The sequence below is a fragment of the Marmota marmota genome, unplaced genomic scaffold (assembly GCF_001458135.2).
Source record: "Marmota marmota marmota unplaced genomic scaffold, marMar, whole genome shotgun sequence".
NCBI classification, from domain to species: domain Eukaryota; kingdom Metazoa; phylum Chordata; class Mammalia; order Rodentia; family Sciuridae; genus Marmota; species Marmota marmota.
The window spans coordinates 31516608-31540352 of NW_025999932.1; the positions used below are offsets into that span (position 1 = coordinate 31516608).

A 23745-nucleotide genomic window follows, 5' to 3' on the forward strand; every position below is an offset into this window, starting at 1 on the left:
AATTTCTACAAAATATCTTCAAGAATCTTTTAAAAATTTTTTTGTAGTTGCAGATGGACAGAATGCCTTTATTTTGTTTATTTTTATATGGTGCTGAGGATCAAACCCAGTGCCTCATGCATGCTAGGCAAGCGCTCTGCCACTGAGCTATAGCCCCAGCCCCAAGATTCTATTCTCAATGCCAGTCATCCCAAGATGCTTAATTCAGAACCACCACCTAATTTCTAGACAGCATGGTGAATTTTTTAATATCCCACTTTCAAAATAGAACAGTTTGAGACGAATTGTTTTAGGAAGCTATAGGTCCATGTGCAGTGAATCCTTGTATGAGATTTGTAGGAAAAATGAGCGAAAAGACATATCGGGTACAGTATTCTTTATTATAAACAATCAGATGACAATATAAGTATGATTTGAAGGATAATCGAGGCCAAGGTTATTATAATCAAAAGTGTTGCTCCACTCAAGTAGAGATAGTTTCTTTTTTTGTTGGTGTGTCTTACATTCATTGGAACTTATCTTTAACATGTGCCAGGATCACCTAACCTTCTCATACAGTTCAGCTGTTAAATCATAATAGGAATGACAATTTGGAATGCATGTTATATTCTGATTATTTACTTATTGAATGTATATACCAAATATTTGGGACACAAAGTTAGGAGCTTAATGTCTACCAAGTATATTTATAAGATGCTTTGGTTACTGTTGTTGTTTGCTGTTATGGGAATATCCACATCCACAGGAGAGAATAAAAAAAGGATCCTAAATGCTAGCAGTTGGCCAACTTTTCCTGATTTATGCTGAGTATAAAAAAATAACATATCAAGTATATGTGTTAAAAAGTGACATCTTTTTGGTTCCAAAGCCCTGGTAGCTATTAACATATCATCTAGCTAAAACAAACTTTTCACATCTCCTTTTTAACAGACAATAAAAAATACTGGCTTTCTTGTGAGCAGGCCTAGATGTTACTGTTCTCTGTCTCATGATCTTTGTCTATTACAACCTGAAACATGACGGTGGCGGTGATGTATTCAAAGGCCTACCCTGTCCACTTTGTTCACTATCCTATAAAAAAATTATATTCAATTTTTTGGCTTTTCTAACTCACAGAATGAATGCTAAATGATCACACTGAGAAGTCTAAAATTAAACACTAAATTACAATTTTTGGGAACTCTTAGCAGCAAAAGAAAAAAAAAGTTGATTAAAATGTGACCATTACAATAAACAGAGGGTTTACTTATCAATTCTCAATTCTGAGTTTTACAAATATCCTCATAAAGGCTTTTGGTGTGACATTTGGGTGATACGTGCCGATTTCATAATTTATTTTTCACCGAAAAAGTTCAGGTGCACTGCAATAAGTTGTCCTAGTTTCCTAAAGCTGCATGGAAATGTTTATATTCTTGGTCTTGTAAATGTCATTTATAAGCCATTACTGCTGATTAATTCTGTAAAGGTATGGGTTACAAGAAGATGAGTTTGACAACTTGTGGGAAGATCAAGAAAACTGTGTTTGATATTAATAGCAAAAGCTATGTATTCTTAATGTTCCCCCATAGAATGGTACTAATATGAGACCCACCATAAGTATTGACCTCTCCAAGAAGGGAAAATGGGGGAATGATTAAAAAATGGGGAGGCAAGTGCCTATTTCAAAATAGAGATAATAAAAAATCAGTTACACTTTTTTAAGCAAAAGGAAGTTCACGTTTTGTTCTAAAACAAAAAAAAACATGTTCTGAAACATGAAAATGCAAACGTCTATGCAAAGACTTTACTATTAGACTCTCTGCTCCACAAAGGTTGGGACTGTCTCGTCTGCCTTTAATTCCATAGTACCTGACATTGTACCTGGCACATATAGGTGAACAATACAGAGTTGATGAACCAATAAACTATGGGTTTTCTAAACACTAAATGGGCCATCTAGTTTTAATGTAAAATGGAATAATTACTTTCTATTATATATATGGAGTTTCTATTATATAATACTAGTCATTATAAGAGGTGAAAATAGCAGCTCACTTATATCTTTTTCACATGATCATTTCTATCTTGACTACAATTTAATGAGAAACAGCTACATGTACACTAATGCTAGATAGAATGCCTAAATGAAACAATCTCCTAGATTACTGAAGTGCTGTCTGTTACGAGCATAACTTCCATGTTAACTTAAACATTTTTAAGAGGGTGTGAAATATTTTTCCAAGCAATGTGGTGTTTTGTGGGTGGCAAGTATCTAAAAATTTCCCTTTATCATCCAAAGAAGAATATGTTTTTAATATTAGGTATATTTTAAAAGATGTCCTGTTATTCTGTACCACTGTTCTCACAAAATTATATGACCATATATGAAATTATCCTTACTTGTGAAGTTATTTCCAAGTAGGAAACTAGCTTTAGAAGAGGCTACCAGATGTAAACAGTCGATAATTTAGTCAATATAGGCACAAAGGTAATTAATTTATAAACTTCATCCAACATTGTGTCTAGATGTCTTCAGAGCTATTACTATTATTTCAATAATCTGTAAATAGTTAAATCTGCCAACTGGCAGGATAATGTAGCAGAAGGGTTCCCTGAAATAGAAGCTTTAATGTGGGAATGTGAGTAAATGTTATGATTCCCTGTTTAACCCTTTGATGTTGCTGCTTCTCTGCACGGGACTTAACACATGGCAGTGTCACACACAACAACAGACTCAGAAGTTGAATCACTAGGAAGACCAGAACCTGATTTCCAACATGGAAACCAGGGGTCTTGTTGGGTGGTTCTTGGACTAAATTCTGGACTACAAAATTGGGATTATAGTGCATTCCGTGCAACTTTCTTATTTATTTTCCCTTACTGGACTCATTTGTTTTTGTTTTTTACAGTGGTAGGTTGAGGCAATATGATTCTTGGCTTCACAGTGTCTCTCTTTTCTAATCATGGTTTAAATTGATTTAAAATGTACCATTGAAATCAGCACAATAGTCCAGCAGAAATAAAATAGCTGTGGCTTACCTCACATAATTCCTTGTACAAACTTAATCATTTTTCCCCTTGCCAATAGCACTAAAAGTGAGATCATTTAACCCATATGGTTTTAATTGCCTGGTTTTGGCTTTGTCTAAAAGTGTTGTTTGCTCTAGTACTACCAAAACCTGACTTTGGCCATATGAAGCTGTTCTGTTCGGCCATATGACATGCTGAGTTGCCTGGGTTCCATCAAAGGCCTCACATGTTGCTGATACTGTTACCTTTCATTTGTTTTCTCCCACAAAAGAAGTAGCATGGGACTGAAAACCCTGCTTTTCCAATCACACTGTACAGGCCCCAGGTTAACTAGGTAGCACAAAACAAATGGTGATAAAAAATACGTATAGTGTATATTATATGTATTTACACATGTATTTAGAAACTTGGGTTAGTTGCAAATCTAAAATGATATAAGCCACTGCCTGCAATAGCATCTATTCTATAGCAATGAAGCTTAAGACATAACTGTTAAGACACTGAAGAAATGGGGTTATGCGGGGATCCCATCTGAGTCAGAACCTTGTCCAACCACTGCAGTGGTCCATGAAGGTGAATCTCAATCCAACAGGGGGTGCTCGTGACATCCTGGCGATGATACTCAGCTCCCCAACCCTGAAAAGCAAGAACAGAGCCAGAGTGATTGTATCAGCCTCCAATGGCCTCCAGGAAGAGCACAGGGTCCTTGGTAGAACTCACACACTGGGGAGGTCCTGACCACAGAGAGCCAGAGAGGACGCTACATCGTCCTGTAAGGACAGACCACTGCATCCACCAGATACCAGAGGAGTCTGAATCAGTGCACTTGCTCTGGGTTCACATGACTCTATGCCAACCTGGAGGTCTGGGGTTCCAGGCCCAACACCCAGGAAATGCTGGCAAGTCATCTCCCCTCCCATAAGGGAAGAAATGCCACCTTACATTCTTTTACCCTGTGCATTCTGCACAGAATGGTTACAGCTTATAGGCCAGTAATCTCTGTGAAGAAAACTAGAGGGCCCTCTTAACTTTCAGGGTTGATTACCAAAACTTGCTTACCTATAACTATATTTTACATATCAATAGAAAGTTATTTTTAAAAATAAAGGTAGATCACACCCAAATGTATTACTTTTGTTATTGGGAACAGTGAATCTATTCTTGGTAGAGTTATTTAAAAATTGGAATTGACCATGGATGGTCACATTTTATATTTGTGACTACGATTCTAAAGTGGCCCTCTACTGCCACCTGGCACCACATTCCCCAGTCTTGCTTGTCCTTCTAGCTGACTGCTTCACCCCCACTCCTATTCCCAAAAGCCCCTAGCACCTGCTCCCCTGTCTGCACTTGAAACTGATGATCTTTTTTTTCCTTATTTTCATAAGAAAAATGAAGCCATTGGAAATGAGACTCTCCACCCACTTAATGTGGCTTTTCTACCTCTTACCATAGATAAATCATCTGTGTTTCCAAATAAGCCCATCCATGTACCCATTATTAGATTCACTAATCCATTTATGCATTATTAGAGTTTTGGTCCAACTGCTTTGCTGGTTGGGCTTTCTCAGTTTTCTTCACTGGCTATTTCTCCCTCACCTTCTAACACTGAAGTACCTGGGCTCAGTCGCAGACCTCCTGTGTTCTCAGTTTAAACTCAAATCTCATTCAGACTCAGGGAGTTAAATACCATCCATATGCAGACAATTCCACATTTACAAACAGACTCTTACCTCTAACTCTCCACTCAACATCTCTGCTTGAATGTATGACAGACATCTCAAAGCTGCTGCTACCAAAACTGAACTTTATCTATAAGCCTGACTTGCCTGCATCTTCTCCATCTGGGTCAAAGACAACATTTCATCTTCCTAATTCTCTTTCCTCACACCCACCTCAAATCTGCCTTCGCAACTGGGAATCCTTCTCCTGGAGCTCTCCTGGCAGGAGCGCACCCATCATCTCTCACCTGAATATTGCAACAGCCTTCTCACCTCTCACATTTCCTGCATTCATACCTATTATCCACGCAGCAGCAGAGTGATCCTCAAAACTGTAAGTCAGACCATGAAACCCTTCTGTTTAAATCTCAGCAAAGCCTGGTCACCTCTTCACAGGTAAATACCAAATTCCTTGTGGTGGCTTATGAAGGGTTGCTCTGATATCCTCCCACCACACGCAGTTAACTGCAGTCACACTGGCCTGCCTGTTTCTCCAAATTTCCAGGCATACCCGTAGTGTTAGACTTTTTTGCTTGCTCATTCCCCAGAGAGTCCCATGACTAACTCCATCATCTTCAAGTCTCTGCTGAAATGTCTTCAGTGAAGCCTACATCATGTGACACCTTCCAACCACAGCAACCAATTCCCTTTACCTATCTCTACATTTTCTCATTATTATGGCTGTTATTTATTGCCTTTCTCTCCCTCCTACAATATTGGTTCCATAAGGGCAGAGATCCATGAGTAACCATCAGAATATTCCAATGCCTAAAACAGTGCTGGGCCTGGTACACGGCAGGTGCTCAGTAAGTATTTGTTGATTGAATGAATGAAGGAGTCCTTGGATCAATCAGTAAACATCAGAGCCAAAAAGATCTTAAGAGATGATATGAACTATCACCCCCATAGTGTTTAGTGATCTATAATTTTTTAAAATATTATTTATATGATCTATAATTTTTTAAAATATTTTTTAGTTGTAGTTGGACACAATACCTTTATTTTACTTATTCATTTTTATGTGGTTCTGAGGATAGAACCCAGGGCCTCGCATGTGCTAGATGAATGCTCTACCACTGAGCCACAACCCCAGCCCCAAGTGATCTATAATTTTTAAACTAATCATATATAATTATATTTTCTAGATATTTTTAAAAGTCATATAATACTAGCAACAGTTTGTTTTTTTAATAAATTGTCTAGTTTTACAAACTTAAAAGCTGAATACCTGAGACATATATCTAGTTGATCTTAGACAAATTCAGATTTCTATGAGATGTTGGCATTCCATCCTAATTTTAAAAATAGACCTGGATTAAAAAAAAAAAAAAAAAAGCCATAGGATTGGAATTGGAATGATGGTTCATTAGCAGCAATTCAATGCCCTCTGCTGGCTCTAAAGCAACAGAGCATTTGAAAAGATTTCTGAAATTTGTTAATTATGTTACATGCAAAAATGCTATTCAAACAGTGAATGTGAATAAAGCTGCTTTGTCATCATGAAAGAGAAATGGTTTCAATTAACCATTTTTTTAAATTTCAAACTATGTACTCTTAACATTTGCTTTTCATATAATTGCTAAAATTATTTTAAAAAACAGTAAGAATTTAATTTGAGTACAAAAAAAAGAGAACAATCTTTTGTCTTGGTCACTTTAAAGGGCTATTAAAATCTACTCTGAGGGCTGATGAAGTAGCTCAGTGCTGGAGCATTTAGTCCTACAAAACAGTATTACTGTCACCTTATCTTCTTCATTTATAAAAATCAGCTCTTTTAACTTGTTTTTTTTTTTCCAAAAATAACATGCTTAGGAACTTTCACAAAACTGCTAAACAAGACAATCCATACTCATAGAAGAGTTCTTCTTAAAAACTATTAACAGAATTAAAAAAAAAAAAGAGGATTGTTATCTACTTGAATTGGCTGTACAACTGCCACATCTACCAAAGAATGCTTCTGCAGTTTGTTCTGTTTTTTTATTTTCTGGTTTTATAATCCAAAAGCAATTACTCCTTACCTTAACAAAACTCATCCGAATAGTGCACATCTTGGTTAACTCATAAACGACTTCAAAGCCATGGTGAACCGACTGGGCAAGCAGCTGAGCGAAGAGTTGGTTGTTGAAGACCTTGAGGCTGCACCCGCTGGGGATCTTGCAGACGGTGGCTGGGTGGAAGCCGTGCTGATAGTTGCAGTTCCTGCTCTGCACAAAGATGCTGCTGTCGCTCACACACTCGGCATACACCTCTCCCCCAACGTAGTACAAGTGCACGCCTGTGGACACAAAAACACAGCACCCTGCAAACTCTGTTCCCTTCCCAGTGACTCTTACCTGCTAGAAAGATGGGACTCTGCTGTCAGGTGCATTTTCCTATCACTAATCACAGATGTCTGAGTTAATCATGTGACCCCAATCTCCACTTGTTTTCATTGTCATTTCTGTCATTTCCACAAGTCCATTTAAAAATACAATCCATGGCTGGGTACGGTGAACATGTCTGTAACCCCAGAAACCCTGGAGGCTGAGGTAGAAGGATTGCAAGTTCAAGGCCAGCCTGGGCAACTTAGTGAGACACTGTCTCAGAATTTTTAAACAGTAATAAAAGGAGCTGGGGGTATAGCTTAGTGGTAGAGCACCCTGGGTTCAATCTCCAGTACCTCTCCTCCAAAAAAGCAACCCATGTCAACAGTTACTCCCAAGGACCAACGAGTAGGCTTTCGTATATTATTGCTTCCGTCACTCTCAATCTCATGCTTATTTGTTCCAAAATAAGGTTTGATAATATTAGAAACAAAATAAATACATCATTCAAAAAAATAATCTTTCACATGCATATGCAAACAAAAAATTTAATTTAAATGATAATTAATATCACAAAAATGTTACTTAAGTACATGCAATAAACCCACTCCAGAGGAAACAATAAATGAAGTTTATTTTATTAACAGTTATAAATCTGTTTCCCTTAATAGATCCTTCAAAGCAATCTATTTCATTTAAAAGGTGAATCACCCACTATTATAAGTCAGTTCATACAATGTCTATATGACTTATGAACAATGACATTCCCAAAACTTACAGACACAGTCATATAAAAACTCACAAGTAAATACAGCTTATACCACCTTACCTAACATTACTGGAGAGATATGATTCTAAAGAGCACCCTAAGAATGTTGCTGCTCATGTGAATTTTTTTCCACATTAAATTTTAGTTGATTCTTTCTCACCCAGTGTCAGGGTTTGAGATTAAATTAAAAAATTACAGCAAGGGGCTGGGGTTAGAAAAAATGAAGACATTCTAGTCTAGTGAATATTAAATACAAGAATAATTTTTCTCCAATTTTAATGGAGGAAAAACTCTAACACTAGATGTCAGCACAACCACCACGCAGTTAAGAGGAATTTGTCAAAGGGATCCAGAATATACATGTCATAATGTTTTGGGTTTCCTCAAAATGAAAATACAAAACTTTTAATGAAAAGAGTTTATAGACCACCCCCCACGGCTTCTCAGACCCTAGTGTAGGAAACATTATGACAGAGATGCTCAGTGTGTCCGGTTATAAGAAGCACGGGAGGTGATTTTGCATGCTGTGTGACTGACTACCTCCCAGCATACTTATTTCTTTGCCCCTGTCTTCTTTCCCTTAATTTGATTTTGCCTGTATCTACAGAAGAGAGAGAAGCCTGAGCAGGTAGACAGTAGAGAAGAAGAAATTCCAGTATTATATACACCAGCCACATTGCTGAGAAGTGGGACCCAGAGTCCCACAGATAAAGCAGAGCTTTGGATTTTCAGGCCACTGTTACACTTCCTGTGTCAGACTGGCTCCCCTTTTTATTTCCCCAGCCTTCCTCTCCCTTTTCTTTCTCATCTCCATTATTCATTTTCCTGAATGGCCTGACACTCACGACCCAGGCACCCTAGGTAGAGAGGAAGCAGGACAGAAGCAGGAAGTAGTGACTTGACTGGTCCATAGTGAGGAGGTGCCAGCACGGCCCCCTTGGCCACTCTGTGCTCTGGGGGAGGCCTTCCTCTTAGGCAAGGGTGGAGTTGGGGAGGGGGCCCTAAAAGAGGGAAAGCAGGTGGAGAAAGCCAGAGTGAGGCCCACTAAGCCTTTAGTATGCATTTGAACTGAATGACCTTCAAATATATAATCCTACTGGAAACTATTAAGTAGAATAGATAAGATTTTTGTTATCTGACCCTGATCTTTATTTAGGGGGTGGTTTCCAATCCTGTTAAAGGCTTATCTGCAACCACAGTACAAGTTGGCCAAGAGAGAGGAGCAGAGGAGAGCCTGGGCAGATGGATGGGTAGTGGCCCAGCATCCCGAGAGAGGAGAAGAGAGCCAAGGTGAAGAATGTGGAGACTACTGCAAACACCAGGCGAGGTCAGAAGCCAGGCCCACTGTGAGGAGGCCAGCTTTTGGCCAGAGACAGTGTCATCAATAGAAGAGTTCAGTAGATGTGTGATTTTATTTGCATCCATCTGAAAGGCCAAAATTGTGGCTTTCAACCATAGGTATCAAATTCAAGATGGCCACAAAGTGAAACAGTTCTCAAGCGTTAGTCTGCACCCAGATCACCTGGAGGGCTCATTCTACAGATGCCTGGGCAGGAAGGTCGGGGGCGCATAGCTCAACCTCAGCAGTAGAGCGCTTGCCTCACATGTGCGAGACCCTAGATTCCATCCCCAGCACCACAACAAAATCAAAACGAAAAGCCAGATAGCTCACTGACTCAGTAAGCATGAAATCAGGCAGACAATTTGCATTTTAGTAAGTTTCCAGGTGAAGCAGACACTTCCTCACTTTGGGAACCACTGTTAAGCAACTCAGACTACCTTACAGATTAGTCTACAAAACTGGAAAGGCTGGATTTTTAAGCATGGGATACTTGACAACTATTTTCAGACAGGAATATCATAGAATTCATTATTTCATTCTGATCATGAATACTAGCAGGTGGTCCCATAAAATTTCACATCTCTGTCAGAATTGAAACCTCATTGCAAAAGGTTATTATTTGTGAATTCCCTGATTTATGTGACATTTCTTGAAGCCACTACAGGAAAAAAATGAACATGTGCAGATTTCATTACAGCTACATTTGTCAGTTGCTGATGAAATCATATCTATTCTCGTTGCAATAAAATATGCCTTTAAAGTTTTATTATCATGGAGAAGCTTTAGACAAAGCAATGTAAACAAAGCTATTGTTATAATCCTATAGCTTGTTCTAACTTCTAGCAATAGGGAATAAGAAAAAGCACTACTTGATATTGTTATATTGTGTGCCTGCACAAATATGTAATAAAGAACTCCTACTATTATATATAATTATAATGCACTAATAAAAAAATTCTGGAGGAAAAAGAGAGGTTACAAGAGAAACCAGGCAATGTGGTCCTATGGCAGGTTCTGCTCACACTTGGGCTGTGTCTTTCTTTATCTAAACTTTTCATTTGTCTGGGACTGCCACTTACTTTTTATGAGAACAGTGAGTTGTGTGTGGTGGCACTTTGGGTTTGATTTGGATCTGCAGGATCAGAATGCAAGTGTGTCCCTTTAATCCTGTTCTATTGTCTCAAAGTAGAGACACAAGAAGGGAAGAATGGAAGGAGAGCAATGCCACCATAGGGAGAGTACCCAATGCCCAGGGATCTACTCATAGTCAGGGGAGGAAGTCAGAAAGTATAGGTATGCACATAGATCTTCTGACTGGGACGGAGGATAAATGCCCCCTCCTGCTCAAAGAACTCAGCCTCTCTACCCTGCTAAGAGCAAAACTTCAACTTACTGTTATGGATTTGATCTGGAATGCCCCCCAAAATGGGAATGCTGCAATGTTCACATGTGAAAATATTGGATTATGAGAGCTGTAACCTCAGTAGTGGATTAATCCATTTAGTGAAGTAATAATTTGAATGGACTAGTGGTGGTAACTATAGGCAGGTGGGGTACAGGGTTGGAGGAAGTTGGTTACTAGGGGCATACCCGCAGGGACTGTATCTGTTCCTGCCTCCCCCCCTTTCTGGCTGTCATGAGCTCTGCAGCTTTCCTCCGTTGGGCCCTCCTCTATCATGTTCCCCATGACCTCAGGCCCACAGCAATGGAGTCAGCCCATCATAGACTGAACCTCTGAAACTTTGAGCCAAAAATAAACTTTCCTTTCTCTAAGTTGTTCTTGTCAGTCCTTGGATCACAGCAACAAAAAGCTGACTCACACAACTCAATGCCTCCCTGGAGGTTACTTGACCTTGCCTTTGTCTTTGCTGCCTTCTCTTCTGCACAGCTATTTTAAAGCCTAGCTGATTATCAGGATCATCTAGAGCTTTAAAAAGGTACATATTTCTAGGTATGATAGTTATATTTTTAAAAAATTTCTTATAAAGTGAGATACATATTGAAATAGATGGACAAAAGGTTACAAAGTCTGAGATTTGCTTTAAAATACTCTAGCAAGGGCTGAGCATACAGCTCAGTAGTAGAGATCTTGCCTAGCATGTGTGAGGCCCTGAATTCAATTTCTAGCACCACAAAAATAAATAAATAGATACATAAAAATAATAAAATACTCTAGCCAAAACAGCTTGGAGGATAGATGAAAAAAAAAAAAAGAGCACAGAATGTCAATCATTACTGGTGCTAGAGATGACACGAAGACTCATTACACCACTCTCTCTAATTTTGTGTATATTTGAAGTATTCTACAATGATGTATGATCAAGAAAATAAAAATACAGATTTCCAAACCCACACCAGAGCCTACATCAGAGGACAGGGCTGCGTCTTCCACAGGACTATTCCTAAAGCACAACTCCAGGGTTTGCCTCATTCTCTTCCAAACTTGGTATAATTATTACCAAGAGGACAGTGATTTCTCTTAAGGAAGGGGCACCTTTTCCTATTTTACATAATCACTTCTGGGCCATAGTAAGTCAGTACTTGAAGACTAAGTCTTTGTGGACACAGATGACCAAGCAGGTTTGGGTCCAAATGCACTATGCTGAATGTCCCATCACTGCCAGTCACACACTCAGCCACTCAGCCTGTGCTGGGCTGAACTGGGCCGTGATGCTTCTCTCTCACTACTGTGGTAGTGTTCCCAGTGCACCCTTACACCTCCGGGACCCCCATCTACACATGAGCAAGAAACCCACTATAGAAAATCTAGACATGGAAAATTAAAGCCCACCATAATCCCACAGCCCTAAAACAATCACAGTTAACAACTGATATATATATTTGTCTTTTGTGAAGTATATTTTAGAAAAACAAAATTGGGGGGCTGGGATTGTGACTCAGTGGTAGAGTGCTTTTCTAGCATGTGCGAGGCCCTGGGTTCAATCTTCAGCACCACATAAAAATAAATAAATAAAATAAAGGTATTATGTCCAACTATTTTGAAAAAAAAGGTTTTAAAAAATTGGAATCATTCTCTACATGATGTTTTAAAACTCTCTTTTTCATTTAGTAATATATTATGAGGGTTTTTCCAGGATACCAGATATTCTGCAATGTCAAGTTTAATGACTGTAATAGTTATGACATTCTATGTTAAACTTTTTTAGGATTTGTTTTTCAAAGTTGAAGAAGCCATACCCATGCTCAAAAGCAGAATGGAAGGGTTATTTTGAGGGAGGGAAACGAAATCCTTGGGGAAAAAAATAATTCTAATAACACCTGGAAGGGCAAATCCTCCTTCCAATGAACTAACAAGGACCAGACTCTGGCATCAGGATGATTCCTTTCACGAACAGGAAGAATTTCTAGAATTCTATGGAACTTAAAACATGAAAGAAAATTAAGATTTGTAAAAAGTGAAAAATTTGTAAAAAAGTGAAAAACTAATTCCCAAAACAATGAAATGACTTGGGATACATGAGAAATTTTGACAGGGTGATCTTGATTTACCTCAGCAAACTCAATAGCTGGGGTTAATGCCTCAGTAATTATCATAATGATATATGTTTTCTCCCACAGAGAGAAGAACAAATATCAGATAGGTCAAATGCCACACATCTACACCTGCAGAAGGGAAATGAGCCTGTCTCTTTCAAAGTGTCACCTAGGGAAGTGAGGAAATCAATAGGGACAGCCATCATCATTACCATCATTGTTTTACTCTTTAGCAAGTCACTGGAAAGCATTCAAGTGTGTTGCTTAGTTTTCAAAGAAGAATGTGGACAGATCCCAGATTAGAATTTAGTGTTCCAGACTCTCCGAGTGTCCAGAGCCATCCATGGGCTACGAGTGGGCTGCCATGCGTTGTAACCTATTAAATAGGAGAATCTGGTGTCTGAGAATGACAGGTGGACATTTCCTCTGGTTGACTGCCCTGACTCATTGTGAGCCCTATTCAAGCTCTGCCAAAGGTCCCACAGGGCACCAGAGATGGGGTAAACTGCTATAACCACACAGCATCTTTGAGATGGGTGTGTGACCTGCCAAGATGCCAATCAACCTGCTGACTGCAAGACATCACGAAGCAAGACTCCACCCTTGAAACTTTATCCCTGCTTTTGATGGACCCCCCTTCAATAAACCATGGGAGCCATTTTCTATTTGTCTAGTTCCAGCTCTTGTGTGGACTGGATGTATTAAGGGCTCCGCTTTTGTAAACATATTTCTGGCTCTTTGTATTTTGTTCTTCACTAATTATTTTAAACTTTAAGTTTTCAGGTGGCTTATACCCTTCTCTGCAGGAAGAAGAAGAACCCCCCCCCCCCAATGAGACACTGGCCATTGCCCCTATTATTCAAGGTGTTGCTCTGCTGTTAAGAGGTGGCTCTGGTTGCTAGTGCTAGCTTGTTAGTAGCAACCTGAAACTTTTTTGCTGATGAGGTCAGAAGAACGGGTTCAATTCCCTTTGCACCAGATAACTGCTGCATGGCTGCAAATGCATGCTTCATACCAACCCCACTGCCTCACGGTATGTCCCACTGGATGGAAAACGGAGTGAAAAGGCCTGGGCAGCCTAGCATAAACCATCCGCACCAGAGGGCACACAACCCGCAAGCCTGCACTGCCACCTGGGAAACAACACTAACTTCTTTTTGGAGGGCCTGCCAGCTTGGCTAAATTTAAGTAACAAAGAACACAAAATAAAATGGTTGCAAAGCTAACAGTAATTCTTTAGAGGAGAAATGGCTCATCACTAACTATAATAAAAAGAATTTTTTAAGCCATCTTCAACCTTTAGCCTCTCCCCCATCTAATCTCAAAAAAAAAATTTTTAAATACATACATATATATATATACTTGCAGTGCTCAGATCAAACTTGAGGCTTTTTGCATGCTAGGCAAGCACTATACCACTGAGCTACACCCCCAGTCCACAGGATCCTTTTATATCCTATGAACTCTTGGCTTAAATCTATCTTCCCATTTCACATTCAGTCCTGCTCTACCCCTGCTCAGTTTTTCTCTATTTGACATACTGTATAGATTATCTCCTGCCTTTCTTTCCCTAGTTGCCCATAATCCAGGAAGGCAGGTGCTTTTGCTTTTTCTTCTGCCCTTACCCCTGGTGTCCAGTTTGGCTGAGTACAGGTGCTCAGTATATATTTGTGAGATGAATGCATACCTCTGAAATTTGCATCTCTATTAGTTAACTCTGCAGAGAAGTTCACTTTCTTGCTAACTTAGCAGTGCATTACAGACTTGGGCTAGTGCCCCAGGAAGCCATGCTGCTCAGAAGCAGATAATCACAGCAGTACCTGAGAGCTATTCTTGTGATCTCATAGATCAATGGCCCTTGATTTAAAATAGCCCAAGCCAAAACTTTTTGCTGCCATGCTTTATGACATGCCTCATAGTGTCTCTTTAAAAAAAATCTCTTTTTTTCATATTAGAGTAATTCCTAAGCAGATTTCTGAGACTATTGTGACTTTGCCTTGGAGACCAAACAAAAGTGGACAGCCTGTCCTTCCATTTAGGTGGCACCAACAGAGCCAGGTAGCCTGGGTTTTGGAGCAGGTTGCATCCTGGGTCTTGCTTTTATAGATTAGCTCTTAGTCAGCAACATAGGCACCTACTCTCTTTGTCCTCATCAATGACACCTTGAACAAGCTCTTTAATATTTTAATTCTCTTTGGAGTCACTAGCACCAGGAGAAGTCTACTAAGGAGATCAATCTGCAAGGCCTTCATCGAATAGCTCCACAGTGCTATGTGTTAATGTTTTGTCTTTAGATTTTACTGAAGAGTCTCATACAAAAATCATTTAAAAATAGAGCCACACCTGAGAAACTTGTTTAGGAATTCAGTCAAATAAAATTATTTCTTCCTTAGAGTAACAACTATTTTCCCCGTTGGGATAAGAACTACACGGAGACTGAGTTTCTTCTTTCTGCACTCCCTCTCAGGAAACCTACCACAAAAATCACAAGCACAGTCACAATGCTCTCTCTATGGATGACACACAGTCGTCCCTTGGTGTCTGGAAGGGTTTGGTTCCAGGACCCACGGCAGGTACCAATCTCTGAGGGTGCTAAGGTTCCTAATATAAAATGGTGTAGTGTTTGTATACAATTACACACATTCCTCCTGTATACCCTGGATGTCTAGGTGACTTAGAATACTGAATACAATGTAAATGATATGTCAATAATTGTTACATTGCTTTGTTTAAGGCACAATGAAAAGAGAAAAGTCTGTACGTGTTCACTACAGATGCAATTTATTTCTGAATGTTTCTGATCTGAGTTTGGTTGAATCCACAGATATAAAAAAACCATATACAGATAGTGACTGTACTTGAATTCTCTCCCTCCCCACCTTGGTTTCTGATTTTCTATTTTGTAGTTATTATTTCAAAGCAAAAGTTTTCTTGTAAGCCGCCTCAAAGGTGCTACGGAAGAATCAGAATGTAAATAAACATGAAGTAACTGTCTTCATTAAGCATCAACATCAATGAATGAATTCCACCTGTTTCTAATCAATGGCTGGTAGGCTTAATACAACAGGGGACACTTGGGGAGTATGCAAGAAAGACTTAGGAAACATCACACAGTGAAATAATGAATCTCCCTAGAAATCTGAGAAAAAAACTTAAGACTACTTTTCCAGATGGGAAGAGAAAAGATCAACCAACTCTAAAGGTTCTTAGAGTATCAGGCAGACACCAACAATTCTAAAATAAAAGAAAGAATTTAAAGACCCTCATCCTGGCCTCAAACTCTGCTGGGATGTGCTACCCTTGCTAATATGGATGAGTCAGGCCCCAAGGCTCACGGGTTAGAGACCAGTGAGGCCTGTGCCCACCCACGAGCTGTCACAAGAACAGCCAGACACGGGAGAGCCCCAGTCACCTATCAAAGGCTTTCAAGCATAATTCTTTCATATTTTCAACTCCCTCACTTCTAAGTGGATGCAGATCATTTTACCTCATGTCGATAACCATCCAGTCAGAATTCTTCTTCAGAAATCATCCTAGTTGGCATCGTTAGGCAATTCAAAAGTAACACATGATACCTCCACTGAATAATCTCATCCTTCTTTCAAAGGTGTCATCTTTCTTGGGTTTGCAACACACCACCCCCAAAGGTAGCCTGCTGACTGCAAAGGCAGAGAGAGCAGGACCCTGAAAGCCCATGAGCTCTCTCCTTTTGTGACGCAAGAACTCGCCCACGGTTTGCCAGCCCTGGGTTCTTTCCACAAGGCCACATGGCCAGTTTGTGGCCAGTTTGTGGCCACTCTTTCAGCTCAGAAGGCTACATCAAGGCATGACACATTTGCTCTTACCCTTTCCTATGTGTCTCCTGGTATTTTCTATTGTGGAGTTTCTGTTTACATTCGAAAGGAGTCCAAGACAGAACCTGTTCCTGTTGTTTGAAGGGTCGGTGAATCCATCTATGAGCACACTTCGGGAGGAAGCCTGGAATGTCTCCCCTACTCGGTTGTTCAGTTCATAGTAGGCGACCGAGCACCAGTGCTGGGGCTCCTCGTAACACACTGGACGGAAGTCTGAAAGAAAGGAAGCCAGACAGCACTTCATGACTGTCATACCTGGACCCCAAAGCCCGAGATCCACAGGGAAATGGAGATGAATGCTTTCAACCAGCAGGTTGGCTGTAAGACTAGTGAGGCTGCTTCACAATCTTTTAAACCTGCCTAATGGAAGCTGTTTTGGGGGTAGCTTGTGAAGCAGAGGCTTGTTAATCTTCCATGGTTATAGCATCTGTAAATATGCTTAATGGTCATGATGGGGACAGGGAAAAGGTGATATGAACAGACTGATGTAGAAAATCAACACCCTTGAAGTAAACAGCTCAAATGAAGCTATCAGGTAACTTCATCTTTACATATGAAAGATAGCATCTTACTCTTATTACGCCAAACGAAATCCCTAGGCCAAAAAGTATAATTTCTTAAAATTAAAAAAAAAATCATTTGGGTATGATAAAACCCAAATCAAAACAGTGAACAGAATTTTATTTAAGAAAGAAAGAAAAAAAATCTTAGAGGGGCTTACATTCTCCTGGGATATCTAGTTACAAATGGCATAAAAGTACTTTAAAGAAAGCTGGATATTTCATCTGCAAGCCCATGAATGTTATGTTTTCACCTCACACATTAATGTTACAGCAAGTGTTCCTGTAACTGTGTTTCCCAACCACAGTACAGAGTTCTTCCTTTTTTTTCTATCCACACCCTTTCTCTTCTTATTGATATTTTTTCCTTGAATACATTAGTAATTCTCATATCTAGAATACATTCCTATATGCACTAAAATATAATTTTGTAAAACCAATAAATTAGGATTGCTATTCGATTTACAAAATGATTGCCACTTAATAAAGAGATCCTTTAAATAGTAAACTCCTTTAGACCCTTCCTACTCAAAATGTGGTTCATGGGACAGTTATGACTCCATCACCTGAGATTCTGCAAGGAGCGTTGATTCTTGAACCCCCATCCCAGATCTACAGAATCAAAAACTGCATCTATATTCAGATTGCTACTTGGTTTGTATGAACATTAAAGTTGAACAACTCCTCTACCTATAAACTTATGGTGCATATATATTTTTACAATGGAATAAAATCTCTAATTTTTTTAAGTCCCCAATTCCATACTAAATGTTAAGAACTACAAACTTCAACGCCAGGCAAGATGATGTGCGCCCAGCTACAGGGAGACAGGAGAATCACTTAAGCCCAGGAATTCCAGGCAAGCCTGGGCAACTTAGTGAGATCCCGCTTCAAAATAAACAAAAACAAGACTAAACAAAACAAAAACCATCATCACCACCACCAACAACAAAACCCTACAGACTTCTAAATGCTAGTTTAAAATTAAAAATTAACTTACTTTTGTAAGAAAGGTGATAAAACATTCATTCTCAAGCACTGAAGAACGCCAAATTTAAAATGCAAAGCCATGCTATCTGCCTCTTAAAACACATTTTGTTTTGTTTTTGGGTAATAGGAGACTCTCTTGGAGACATTTAGCTGTTCACCTGTGATTTACCACCGTGAGGTACTGCTTGTACTAAAAGACTATCGGCAGTGGCATCTACAGTGCAGCCATTCTGGGTCCCTGGGGTTTATGTGGCATGATGAGGTGAGGGGGGTCAATGACAGAAAAGCAGTGAAACAAAGGCTTTGTCAGCTGATAAACTATACATAGTCCAGTCTGTTCTGCTGTTAAACTTGTGGGCTTGGGGGGCAGTGTTACTGCTAAAGAGAGACCATATTAACATAACAAAATGCTTCTAAAGTGACATTTTGAGTGTCTCACCAAAGAAATTGGTTGTTCTAAGGTTCCTTCTGGAAAGCTGCTTAGTTTTATCTCTGACTAATGAATTAGCATTGAGTCCAAATGACTTTAAGATCTTCAAATTGAGAAGCTATTCTCTGAGCTTTCATCAATAGAACACTCTGTTACCTGGTTTGTAAAACACATAGAAAGCTGAGTCTTCTTTGAAATTATTTATCTTCAGTTCCCAAGTTGCCATGGATTGTACAAAGGCCACAGGAATGAATTAATTGTTCCTGAGGAGCCTCAAGATATGCCTCCAAAACAGAAGAGTTGAAAATCGATTATAACCTTGGGCCCAGGGCATACTGATCAGGGAGGGTCCTTCTCCTCTAGTATCAGTCCTGATCAGACAGTGACCTTAGCATTACATAGATGGCAGCTTATCAGGAAGTCATTCATAACACAATAAAAACTCTGAGGCAGTGGGAAAACTTCAGAGAGCAACTCAGAATAACTGATTCCTTCAGTTTCCATTCCTAATGCTAGTTCAGAAGAGTCTAGAAATGCTCATGGTGGAATCCAACAGTAGAGAAAAGCAGATCAGTACTACACAAGTAGTTCTCACACTGAGGAATGCACCAAAAAAAAAAAAAAAAAAAAAAAAAAAGCCAGTGGCACTTGCTAAAACTGCAGATTCCTGATCACACGTCCAGAAATTCTGATTGATCAGATCAGTAGGTGCATATAGCCATGTACATTTTAAGAGGCCCTGTTGCCAATTCTAATGCAGGAGCTTATGGGCCACACTAGGAAGTCATGGATAAAGTATTTCCTTATGACAAAATGTACTGTGACCCTAGTGAAAGAGTTATAAAGCAAGATGGCTCTTTTATAGGTCCTGGAGTAAATCGATCTAGAAAATTCAGATGCTGGATACAGAATTGTCATATGACTCAGCAGTCCTCTCCTAGGTCTACACCCAAAGGAATTGAAAGCAGTGACTCAAACAGATACTTGTCTGCGAGGGTTCGCAGCAGAATTCTTCACAAAAGCCAAATGGTGGAAACAAGCCAAATATCTAACAACTGATAATTGATTTAAAAAAAAAAATTTGGTATGTCATACAATGAAATATTGTTCAATCACAAAAATAAAGTATTGATACATTCGACAACATGGATAAACCGTGAAAACACTTCATTAGGTGAAATAAGCCAGATACAAAAGTGCAAATATTGTATGTATCTACTTATAATCAGGTACCTGGAATAGGCAAATTTGTAGGGATAGAAAGTAGGATGGAGGTTACCAGAACTGGGGATGGTAGGAAATAAGAAGCTATTGCTTAATAAGTAAGGTGTTTCTCCTTAGAGTGATAAAAAAGTTTGCAAATAGATAGTAGTGATGGAAGCATGACATAGTGAATATACTTAATGCCACTGAATTGGGACTCTTAAAAATGGCTAAAATGACAATTTTTATAAAGGACATATTTTACCACAACTTAAAAAAAATTAATCATATATACCAAAAAAAATCACTGAATCGTACACTTGAAATAAATCAATCATACGGCATGTGAATTAGATCTTAATAAAGCTGTCTAAAAAATTAGGGGCAAACGAATTAATCTCAAAAGTTCCTTTTACTTATGTATGGGTCTGTTATTCAGGTTGGCATTTGTGGTTTTGTGGTTAATCATTCAGAGAAGAATTGTTTTCTCTGAAATGCACAGTGCTATGCCTTCCGTGAGAACCTAATCAGCTTCTGCATCCTGGTTGGGCTTTGCCCTTCATAGACAGAAAGAGGAGGGACAATATCACCTTGCTTATGTAACCAGAGTCAAAATGCAAAGTCCGTACGGGAAATCATTATAGCAGAGATGTGTTATGTAAATATGTATTTTGCAACATATTTATCCTGTCCCTTAACCAGGGTTCTGCCCTCTCTGTAATGCCTCCCTCTCAGTGAACTTGGCCAGGTACAGAACTTCAACCACCTGCTCCCACACCCTGTGAGGACTTCTGAGATTTTGTCCAGGATCTCAGTCTGTCCCCCATATCAAGTCCCACTGATTCTGCCTCCTCTAATTCATTGCCTCTTTCCAATCCCACACCCATATTTTACTTCAAGTCCTTGTAGTCACTGCTGGTCACAGCCTCTATCGCCTGATTTACATGATGCTCTCCATATCACTGCCTCATGAAGGTCAGAGGCCATGGTAATCATTATTGCACTTCTAGTCTTGGCGGGGTGCCATGCACTTAACAGGTGCACAGTCATTACTACACTAAGTCAATGAAATGTCTTATCTATAGTTCTGAGCTTTACATGTTCCAAACACCTGTGTGGTAATTTCTTTACTCAATAAGCAACTAATGAACAGCTCTATGCTGGACATAGAAAAATAAGGAATCATAAAATATAAAGTGATAAATATGAAAGTATGTATATAAATAACTTGCTGAGGAGGCAAAAAGAACAAAGTACCTTGAAAGGGAAGAGGCAACTCCTATATCTTTCCCCATTTTACAACGTCTTTGAGAACAGGAACAATTTTTGTTGAACATTTAATTCCTTTTCAGTAACCTAAGGCAATGTTTGCATTTAGAGTTTAATAAATATCTGTTTTTAAAAGTGAATTCATGGGCTGGGGAATGTGGCTCAAGCGGTAGCGCGCTCGCCTGGCATGCGTGCGGCCGGGGTTCGATCCTCAGCACCACATACAAACAAAGATGTTGTGTCCGCCGAAAACTGAAAAAAAATAAATATTAAAATTCTCTCTTTTAAAAAAAATAAATAAATAAAAATAAAAGTGAATTCATGGGGCTGAGGTTGTGGCTCAGTGGTAGAGCACTTGCCTAGTATAAGTGAAGCACTGGGTTCGATACTCAGCACAACATAAAAATAAATAAATAAAGGTATTGTGTCCATCTACAAGTAAAAAATATTTTTTAAAATAGTGAATTCATGAATAATAAATGAGTGCAGCAGATTGTAACCACCGCTGGCACCAAATGTATTCACGTTGGCCTTAAGGAAATTGTTAGTCCTGGATATTATTTATCTTACATTTATGAGTGTACTTAAATCTCTTCATATGTCAGCTTGGACCCACTTCACAGATGTGGCAGCACATGCAACTATGGCTGTGTGCTTGATTCTCCCTTTCCCTTTTTTATGCTTTTTCAATTCAGCAAATAGTTACCGAAGAGCTTTCTTTTCAAGCTGGTGCCTTGGCTTCACAGAGCAAAAAGTGAAAAGCATTGGCGGGAAGAAAATAATACACTTATCTTTTGTAGCCAGGGACTCCCTTTGATGGTTGAAAGAAGCCACCAAAGAAAAGGCCTAACCCTGACCCTCCACTTTGCCTGCCCTCAGGTCAAGTCTTTCTGCTTGGGCTAGAGATGTATTCTAAACTTATTTCTATTACTTAAAAAAAAATAATTCTTGGATATTCCCAGGAATGGTGTTCAAATCCTTTTATTTTCTGAGAGTGTTTAGAAGTGAGAATCAGAGCAAAAACACATTGGCAAATAGGGCACAGTCCTGATCCTTTTTGGTTCATAGGCATATGATCACGCTGTTGTGTGAGCCTCCCGCTAAACATTGTTATGATGTCAGCACATTCCCCATACGGGTACAGTCCTGATCATCTTACAGAGAGGATCCAACACAGAGATTATCTTGTGACCTGTAGAACACTATACAAGTGTCAGTTACAGTGACTATGATTGTGGTTGTCCACTATAAATAATAGCTTCAGGTCCTAATTTCCCATAGTTTCCCACAGACCATGGCTCTTACTGACCTGAGTGTTGATATGGAGACTCTGGCTCAGAAGGACTTCCTGGGGAGTGGGGGTAGCTGGCTGAGCAGGGGGACTGTGAGAACACGTGGCTTGGTGAGGGAGGGAGCGCAGGACACGGAGGCTGCTGGAAGGACTCGGGGTAGGTGGCATTGTGTGGCATGAGTGGCTCGCTATGCAGAGAGGCGCTTCGGAACTTGGCCAGGAGGCTGAGCTGGGGGTTGTATTCACTGTGTCTTGGCACGAGCACTGGAGGCAGCACTAGGAGCAGAAGGCGACAGGAGAGTGAGCGCTGAACGTTGCTCATCAGGAGAGAACAGGGGGGACACTTGCCTTTCTCATCTGTCCGCTTGTTGATGGTGAAACCATTTTTCCTTTGGGAACTGCCCCTCTGCTATTCACTGTGCTCATCATACAACTATCCATGACGATCCCATCTCTACCCAAGAAATGAGTATGTGGGTCACACCAAACCAACAGCCTTCCTCCTTGCCACCTGCATCTTAAGCAGAATGTCACAACTGATGACAAAGTTCAAAGGAGGATCTTCCTAATGTCAGCACTCCAAAGAGACCGCCTATGCGCTCCTACCTTGGAAATGACTTAATACTTGGCTTTCTAGAGACCTGATTGTTTGCATCTTCTTTAATTCTGCCAATAAAGTCTTTTTTAAAAAGGCACAATTGGTTTCTATTGCTTGCAATAAAACCCTAAGTGATGCCCAGAATATTTTTCCTTCAGGGACCATGTTGAATTATTTAGATGATCAGCCTCAATTTCAGGTTCAGTAATGCTACTGGAATAAAAACATCCTATTTGTCCTTACAAAAAAAGATTTAAAGATTTAAAGGAAAGATTTAAAGGCAAGGAACTAAAAGTTATCAACTAAAATATCAGTGGTAAAAAATAATAAGGATAAACAAGTAAAAGATAAGCAACAATAAGAAAATCCATAAGTAAAATTTACTCGTTTTAGTAGCTTCCTTTGAGGTTCCCTTCTTTAAAAATATATAGGTGCTCCCCAGCCCAGACCTGAGCTGATAAGAAACACAGGACTGAATTCAAATTCTCAAGGGTAAGCTTTGTCTGGGCACTCAAAGCTTCCAGGGACTAAAGCATCATATGCTGGCATAAAGGAGGTGCCATAAAGGTTGAAGTGTAGCCTGTGACTAATATGGGCCCGGAGAAACAGAGAAAATGGGGACATGATCAAAGAAGCAAAGAACTAAAAAACAATTTATTGAAAGAAAAGGTTTCTGGAGATGTATGGGGTAGGTTTAACTTCTAAGCATACTACTGATTTATCACATGCAAGTATTGATTTTAAAAGATCTCATGAAATGTACATATTCTAACAGTGCTCTAAAAAATAAGGTATTATAAAAGTAAATATCAGACAATAACAACAGAGGTACAATAACATAAAACCTATCATTTGCTTTTTTTACAATACACTTATCTCTTTTAACAAGCAATAATTTTCAGTTTTATGAA

General features: G+C 39.4%; 1 protein-coding gene across 2 annotated transcripts in view; it reads right to left on the reverse strand.

The window, feature by feature from the left end:
- Window positions 1-361: 361 nt before the first annotated feature.
- Smad9 (SMAD family member 9) overlaps window positions 362-23745 on the reverse strand; it is a 35446-nt gene continuing 12062 nt past the window's right edge. For both annotated transcript variants that reach the window (XM_048800850.1, XM_015484212.2), the window contains 4 exons: window positions 22255-22512; window positions 16485-16706; window positions 6749-7005; window positions 362-3645 (listed from right to left, as the gene is read on the reverse strand). In XM_048800850.1, the coding sequence (XP_048656807.1) occupies window positions 3502-3645; window positions 6749-7005; window positions 16485-16706; window positions 22255-22512 (881 nt within the window). In that variant the 3' untranslated portion in view covers window positions 362-3501. The remainder of the gene's footprint in view (window positions 3646-6748; window positions 7006-16484; window positions 16707-22254; window positions 22513-23745) is intronic.